The sequence below is a fragment of the Crotalus tigris genome, unplaced genomic scaffold (assembly GCF_016545835.1).
Source record: "Crotalus tigris isolate CLP2741 ecotype Arizona unplaced genomic scaffold, ASM1654583v1 scf7180000018585.330925593:3314079, whole genome shotgun sequence".
In the NCBI taxonomy this organism is placed as follows: Eukaryota; Metazoa; Chordata; class Lepidosauria; order Squamata; family Viperidae; genus Crotalus; species Crotalus tigris.
In genome coordinates, this window is record NW_024097088.1 from 2,838,900 (window position 1) to 2,846,618 (window position 7,719).

Sequence of the window (7,719 nt, forward strand, 5' to 3'; positions counted from 1 at the left end):
AAATCCCCTAGTGGCCACAGAAGGGGCCCAGGCAATGCCTGGTGAGCAACTGCCAAGAAGTCTGGCCTTTGAGAAAGATAAAGCTCTGAACTTTCCATAATGTTCATCTAGTCCAACTTCACATAATCTGGTTGCTCCAGATGATGAATGGGGACCGTTTGAAGAGGCTTATCTCATTCTTCAAACTTCCCAGCAAGTGTTTGTCTCCAGCAGCCCCAGGTAGGCACCCTTTGTGCAAGTCTGCATAATGAATGGAACTGAAGGAAAGACAGAAACAGCAGCAGCAACTGAGAATATGGAATTGTGGAGAATGTTGACACGTGGAGCCACTCCTGTGTTCTTTTGGTTAAAAAAGAGTAATCGCTGGGACTTGAGGTCCTTATGGAAAGCTTGAAGCTATGAGGCGCCCTGCCCAGGATCTTGGGTGTGTCAGTTTGAGTTGGGAAGATTCCCAGCCTTGGAGGTCAGAAGGCCACTTCATTGTTCTATAGAACTTACTGTTCTGATTAGCAAGAGAGATTAAATTTTGATACTTTCTATGCTGTAGAATCAATAAGATGAAGCACTGGGGATACCAGCGCTGGTCACAAAAGTGACTTTCAGCCCTCCGGGTGGGGTTGGGTGGGCAGCCTCTGGTTCTGGAGGAGATGCAGGTTGAGGTGGCCTTCCCATCTGGCCACAGCCCCTTCCTCATTGCTTTTCTTCTCCTCATCAGAGGAGCAGAGGGAGGCCCTTCTCAGCCCAGTTATGGACAAGACTGAGGGGAGGGGCAGATTGCAGAATTCTAGGATCTGGAGACCACCCTGGACATTTTATTTTTAATTTGGAGCCCAAAGTCCCATTATCTCATTGTAGAACGATGGGTGTCACATAAAATAAGTAGAGGTCAACACAGGTGGAGGGACGTGTTAGCCTCACGTTCCACAGGTAAAACTGTGCAGGTGTCTGCTACAAAAATAGCAACAGGTTCTGTAGCATCTCAGTGTTCTGTGGCTTCAGGCTATTTGTCCCTCTGGCTAAAAGGAAGGTCGCTAATGACTTCCCTCATTCTTCAGCCCCCACTGCTGGGATAAGCAACAGCAGCCCACACTGGATCGTGGCCCAAGGCCATCACGGATTGGGCAATGCTTTGAGGGAGGGCTCAGAAAGCCTTGCTGACACCCATCTGGTTGCAGATGTATGGGAAGACTCTGTGCTGCTGGGTGCCATAAATCAGAGTGAATGGGCAGCCCAAGCCATGCCAAGGTTGGCTGCTGTCCTGGGGGTGGGGAATTAAGGGGTGTCCGTAGGAAGGAACATATCGTTCCGAGAGGCATATTCAGGGGATAAACAAGCAGTTTTGTCCAGTACATCAAATGTCAAAAGCAAATACAGACTGGCTAGAGAGGGTTCCTTCTCTTTACGCTGAAAATGTTCCCACGAACAACTACATGGAAGTTTGCATTTCATGGTAACTGCTAGGAGGGATCCTAAGGATAACCATCTAATTTGGGGATGGAAGAGGTTTTTTTTAAAGAAGAAAGAGTTAATTTCCCTCTCCATGCCAGACTTCATTGCATTAATTATCCACAATTAACCAAGCTGTCCTACGTTGATGCAACTGGCTTTTTTTAAAAAACACGCACTTCTAATAAAGGAGAATATCTGTAAGTCAGGGTTGACACGAGGCATCCTTGGTGCTCTCTGAGCTTGCTTGTTTTCTTGCAGACGTTTCATTGCCCAAACTAGGTAGCACCCTCAGTGCTAGGAAGGAGGGCTGTTTGCTACCGGTTTATATCCTGGTGGCTTGCCTGTCTGGGTGGGCGGTGGGGGCTGCCTTAAGGATTCTTTGGTTGGGCTGTTTACTGACGGTTCTATGGCAATTTCTTGATTGGGGCCTTATTTGCAGGCTTGATTTGGCCTTCCAGCCCTTCAGAACTGCTGCACATGTTCTGCCTTCTGCAAAGTTCACCTGGGACAATTGACCCCTTGAAGGTGGGAGAGTTAAACCCAAGGCCCTTGTTGATCCACGAGGGCAACCACATTTGGGGATGATGGCCTATGTGAGAGTGCTATTGTGGTCTCCCATAACCTGGCTAGGCCTAGGTGTGTTGGGAATGTAGAGCTTCCAGCTGGTACCAATCCAGGAACTCTGAAGGGTACTGGGAAGTAGAAGGTTGCTGGGCACAAGGAAGAAAGTAATAATTTTCTGCAAAGGGGTGAATTGGTCATCATGGGTCATCAGAAACTGAGAAAGATGACAAAAATGTGTCAGGACTAAATCCTATTTAAAACACAAAAACCAAAATGTAAATATGCAAATAGCTACTGTTGTAGAAAAATTAGACCATGGGCAATGTAGACTACCAAGAAATTGGTTTATCTCCTCTCCCTAATAGACTTTTAGTGTACTAAGAATAGGTAAGTGTTGAAAGTTAAGTTTCTTTGCAAACTCCTCTTTCTCAGGGCCATGTAAAAAAAAAACAAACTTTAGTCATAGAAATAGGCTGGGTTAGTAAGGATGTTAAGATATTTATTGCCAATTAATTGCCCTCTACAACCTTTCTCAAAGCAAATGAAAACATGGTCTTCAGTGGACAGATTGTCCTAGGAGAGGAACAAGGAGAGACAGGAGGAAAACCATGAATCACGGAGAGGAGTAACCACAGCTTAAGTGTTTCCAGATGGTGGTTAGGGAACCCACAGTGGGTGGGTCAGTGGCCTCTCCATGTCTCCTCCTGGGTCAGTCTCTTTCAGGGACCCAGCAGTTTTGAGGGAGCTGGTTTTGCTGGAGGAAAGGGTTTCCCGGCCACTGTTGAACTGGGAGAGGCTCAGCTTGAATAAATGCTGGAGTTTATCCCGGAACTGCCTGCCCACAAAATAGTACAATAAAGGGTTGATGCAGCTGTTTGCAAAGCCCATGGAGAGCCCAAAGGGCAGCACCGCATCAATCATGGAGGTGAGGTGGCACCTGCTGATTACCTCCATCCAGGAAAGGGCATCCAGGAAGGTCAAGATGTGGAACGGGAGCCAGCAAATCAAGAAGGCCACCACCACGGCAGCCACCAGCTTCAGCACCCGGTCCCTGACCCTCATGCTTTTTGCGAACCCTGGGTCCTTCTTCAGGTGCACCCTGATGCAGATGTAACACCCAAGGATGATGGCCATGGGAAACAAGAAGCCAAGGAGGTTTTTCATTAAGGCTGTTGCAGCTGACCAGGTGGCGTAATTCTCGGAGGGATAGGCCATGATGCAAGCGTTCACGCCCAGCTCATCGATGTATTTGACTTCACGCCAGCAGAAGGTGGGCAGAGAGGTCAAGGTCGCCAGTCCCCAAACCACAAATGTGGCAATGACGGCCCGTCCCAGCGTTCCTTGCTGGCACTGGAAGGGGCGCACAATGGCCTGGTAACGGTTCACACTCAGGCACGTTATGAAGAAGATGCTTGCAAACATGGCCAAGGAAAGGATGGAGCTGGAAAGCTTGCACATCACGGAACCAAAGACCCAGCTGTATCCGTTGGCGTAGCTGGCGGCCCAGAAGGGGAGGGTGGTGAGGGCTACTAGGTCGGCTACCACCAGGTTGAAGATGTAGACATTGGCCACCGTCTTCGGGCTCCTCGGCCGACACAGTGCCGTGATGACCAGGCTGTTGCCCACCAGTCCAAGGATGAAGATGATGCAGTAGACCACAGGGATGAGCACAAACTGGTGGCTGGAGAAGCGGACGAGGCAGGCCTCTCTGGTGGAGACGTTGGTGGGAGATGGTTCCTGGGGAGTCTGTTCCGTGGCGAGGGTGATGGAGAAGTTCCTGAAATGCATCTTGGGGTCAGACAAGATGGGACGGCCTGCAGGACCCTCTGAGACATGGAATCTGTGCTCTGAGCTGGAGGTGGCTGGCTCTTAAAAGAAAGAAGGACAACAGAACGGAAGCATGAAGGCTGTCTCTTCAGCAGGAGAACTTCCATTCTCCCCAAGGTCCCAGGTTTCGAAAGTTCCAGTTTTAGCCCTTTTAAAAGACATTTAGGACGGCCCCTCTGGTGTGAGAGGGATAAATTCTCCCACCTGAATCAGCACAGATATTCCCCATTAGCAAACTAGAGTCAGTTGCTGAAGGTAGGAGAAGGAAAGCAGAAACGAGGATCGAGATAGTCTAAGAATGGAATTGGATGGCAGCAGAACTGTTCTGCTGGAATGCGGGGAATTTACCCTACTCCCCCCCCCCAGGAGAGGAACACTGGAAAGAAACTGGCCTCTGGATGCTATCCAGATATTTCAGCAGTGAAGAGGCTTCCTTAGGAGTACACATCATCGTAAAGCTGTACAATTCTTTAAAGGATGGAAACCTATGAAAGAAAACTTGAAAAGAGCAGAGTTGTCACTTACAAGCTGAGAAACCGAATATGCAGAATCTGTCCTGTGGGGGACCCATCGGGAAATCCTCAGATGTCCACAGCTGCCTCCTTTTCCTGCATCTGAAGAGTGATCACTCACTGCTGGCCACTGCAGGGTCCAGCAAGGCAGCCTGGCCTCTTCCTGGCTCCCCCCAGAGCAGAGCAGAAAGTGAGCGCAGGCCCGGATCCCAAGGAAGGAATTAGCAAAATCCGTGCACCCCCACCCCCACCCTGTCTCCCTGCAGCTCCGGGGGAGGGAATTGACACCTTCTGCCTCTCTCTCTCTCTGCAGCCAGTGAGAGTCAGGGGGGCTGGAAGTGGGCGGGCACTCTAGCCACCCATTCCATACTGTCTGGGTGGGGATACTTTTCTTAACCCCTTTTGCATCCTCATTTCCACTCCTTAAAGCTCTGAGTTCGCCTTTCGCCTGGCCCCTGGTTTGGCTGCTGCCCTGAAGTTGGGCTGAAGGAGAGTCAGCCAAGCTGAGCCAGGCTGGGAATGGGGGGGGGGGGCCTGGAGACTTGCTGGTGTTAGTGGGGAAGGATTCACTTGGATTCACTTGGAGAGCAGAGACCCCGGGACAGCCTCTCTAAGCCCTGTTTTCTAAAGACGCTCAGCAGGGAGGTGGAGCTGGCATTATCCCAAAGCCAGCTGGGGTCCATCTTTTCTGCTGGAATGCGGGAAATTTACCCTACTCCCCCCCCAGGAGGGGAAAACTGGAAAGAAACTGGCCTCCGGAGCCACAAATAGCAGCTGGAAAAAACATCTCAGCTCTTTAAACCAGAGTTTCTCAACCTTGGTAACTCCAAGAACTGTGGATTGCAACTCCTGAAAGTCACCAAGGTTGAGAAACATTGGTTTAGATCAACCTGCTAGGCCTGTTGAGATAACAGCACCTCTTCCACTCTGGGGCTCTCTGATCGCCAATATTGGGAGGGGAAACTTTTGGGAGGAGTTCATGAGCTCAACTGACGTTCTGAGAATAAGTCAACTTTCTTAGAATTCTTCTGGAGGCCATTCTTGAAACAGCACAGGGGACAAGGAGGCTGGCGTTTTGCTCTTCAGGATTGCAGCTCTCCACTTATTCCTCTTTATTTTACAAAACAACCTAAAATGAGGAGGGGATCTGGTAGTAGCCGTAGCTACCAACCTTAGTAGGACATGATGGTAGCTCTCCAGAGGTTCAAGAAGCTCTGATCTTCTCAGGTTCCTGGAGAAGCTGGAGCTGAACTGGGAGTCCTGCAGCCATTTCTTCCCGTTTTCTTTTCATCCATGTGGAAAATAGTGATCAATAGAGAAAAACAGCTTTTGCAGCTGATGAATTGGGTCCCGATGCACAGATTTTACGCCATTCTAAATGTACTAATTATCCAACGCTTGGAGGGTGGAGCTGGCCCCGTTTCCTGCTGTGAACAAAACATGACACAAATTGAGAGTTGTGCTCCCCTCGGCCAAACAATGTGGTTAGTCATGAGGTATGACAGAAGATAATTCATTGCAAAGAGGTTTACAAAAAATCTATGAGATCTTCCAACAGAATCCTTCATCCTCTGGTGGCTTCTCGTTCTGCAGAAATGTCTAAACAAAAACACACTTTCTAGGCTTTGGCAGCAAGATGGACTAAAATGCTGTTCTTTCCTGGAAGTTTCCATGCAGCACCCTTTCAAAATGTTCTCCTGAGATGGTCAAGCTAGGCTCCGCCGCTGAAAACTGTTGATGTGCCAAGTCCTGTTTGTGGGATCCCAGTGGAGAAAGCATTGGCAAGTTTGTGCTCAGAATTTCTAAGAAAGCAGAAGAATGTCCATAGAGATTCTCCATCATCCGGGTCCCGGTTGTCCCAAAGGTGCTTTTCCAAGAGGCAACTGGAGTTTCTTTGTTTTTCCCTTGAAGACATTCTGCTTCTCATCCACAAAACCTCTTCAGTTCAGTCCAAGAAGCTTCTTGGATGAGAAGCGAAACATCTTCAAGGAAAAAAACAGGAAACTCCCGTTGCCTCTTGGAAAAGCAGAAGAACGCGCTCCGGTGGATGGCCCTGAATGGAGGTTGTGAGAACCTTTCAGCTTCTGCAGACTGAGGAAACCAAGAGGTTGAAGATGCAGCTGGGGCTGGAAGCAGACCAGAAATTCACAATAGCACTTTCATTTTTTTTCAGCTTTGGATCAGTGAAATCTGAGCAAACGTTTTTCCAGGAAATATTTTATCTGGGAAATCCTGAGCTAGGATTCGGTCGTGTGATATTTGGACTTCTTCTGCTACACGTGGCATAAACACCTGGGAGGTGTTTTCCCTTCCTCATCCCATTGTTTATCTAAACTACTTTTAGGATGATGCTTTTGATTACGGGAAATGCCCCGAATGACTGCACTTACCTTTGCATTTTGCAATCAAGCCTTATTACTCTCATGCCTGTCATTATTGGGAGTGGTCCTGGAGACGCAGAGCCTGCAGCACTTCTAGCCAAGAAGAAAGACAATCCCAGGCCGACTTCTTTCCCCGAGACTGTTTGTGTCACCTCAAAGCTTTGAATAACGTAACATCTTTCTTTTCAAATCAGCAATTGTGCTTGGGGAAAAAAGTTCCCACACAGATATAGGAGTCAATAAATCCCACCCCAAACCAGACGGGCTGCGGCCCAGACCTTCTGCCAAAGCCGATTCAGAATGTGGGCTAAATTAAGCTGGCTTTTCTTGGCCAGGCGGGTCCATGCCTGCTTTGCAAAAGAGAGACCCCTTTGCCCTTGGCACAGAGAGTGGAGTGGGAGGCTGCCACGGGGGAAGGGAAGACAGGAAGCAGCAGAGAGCTGAGTGAAGAGGGTTCAGGGATGGATGGAGCTTGACACAGGCCAGATGGGGCTCTCTTGCCAATCTCACATTTCGCGCGCGGCGGCCATCCAGCTGAGATTTGGGGCAGTACAAAAACACTTTTAACTTTCTAAATCCAATTCCAGAGTTGGCTCATCTATTTGGAAAGTTTAGGGCGCCCCCTAATGGCTGAAAGCAACTCCAACCGGGTCATATTCATTTTTCTTGCATTAACTTCCATGGTTAAATTCTTTTACTCACGTATAATTAACTCCCTTCTGCAATTTTGGGCTTTACTGCTGGGGGGCTTTTTTATGTTCTTTACCCCTCCCACCCAACAGATAGGCTTCTGGTTTAGCTGTTGGGCGAATCTAGGCATTGTGTGAGTGAAATACACAAGGCAAAACATGTTGTCACAAGCCTATCCCCTAGTTATTTAACTAATAAACTATCATTATGCAAACTAGCTTTGAATGTGGACAGAGGCGGACGTGAAGAGGTGGTGAGTTTATTCCCATTCCATTTGTATCAGGGGTGTCCAACCT

At 48.6% G+C, this 7,719-nt stretch overlaps 1 protein-coding gene across 1 annotated transcript; it reads right to left on the bottom strand.

Annotated features, from left to right (window-relative positions):
* Positions 1 to 2,491: 2,491 nt before the first annotated feature.
* On the bottom strand, positions 2,492 to 4,747 carry AGTR2 (angiotensin II receptor type 2). Its single transcript, XM_039354659.1, has 2 exons — positions 4,366 to 4,747; positions 2,492 to 3,881 (listed from the first exon to the last, which is right to left on the bottom strand). The coding sequence occupies exon 2, from the start codon at positions 3,799 to 3,801 to the stop codon at positions 2,671 to 2,673; it is 1,131 nt and encodes a 376-aa protein (XP_039210593.1). The 5' UTR covers positions 3,802 to 3,881; positions 4,366 to 4,747; the 3' UTR covers positions 2,492 to 2,670.
* Positions 4,748 to 7,719: the final 2,972 nt, after the last annotated feature.

What these genes read in the sequence shown, in the direction of transcription:
- AGTR2 (XM_039354659.1), bottom strand. Translation starts at nt 3,801, where the DNA reads ATGCATTTCAGGAACTTCTCCATCACCCTCGCCACGGAACAGACTCCC.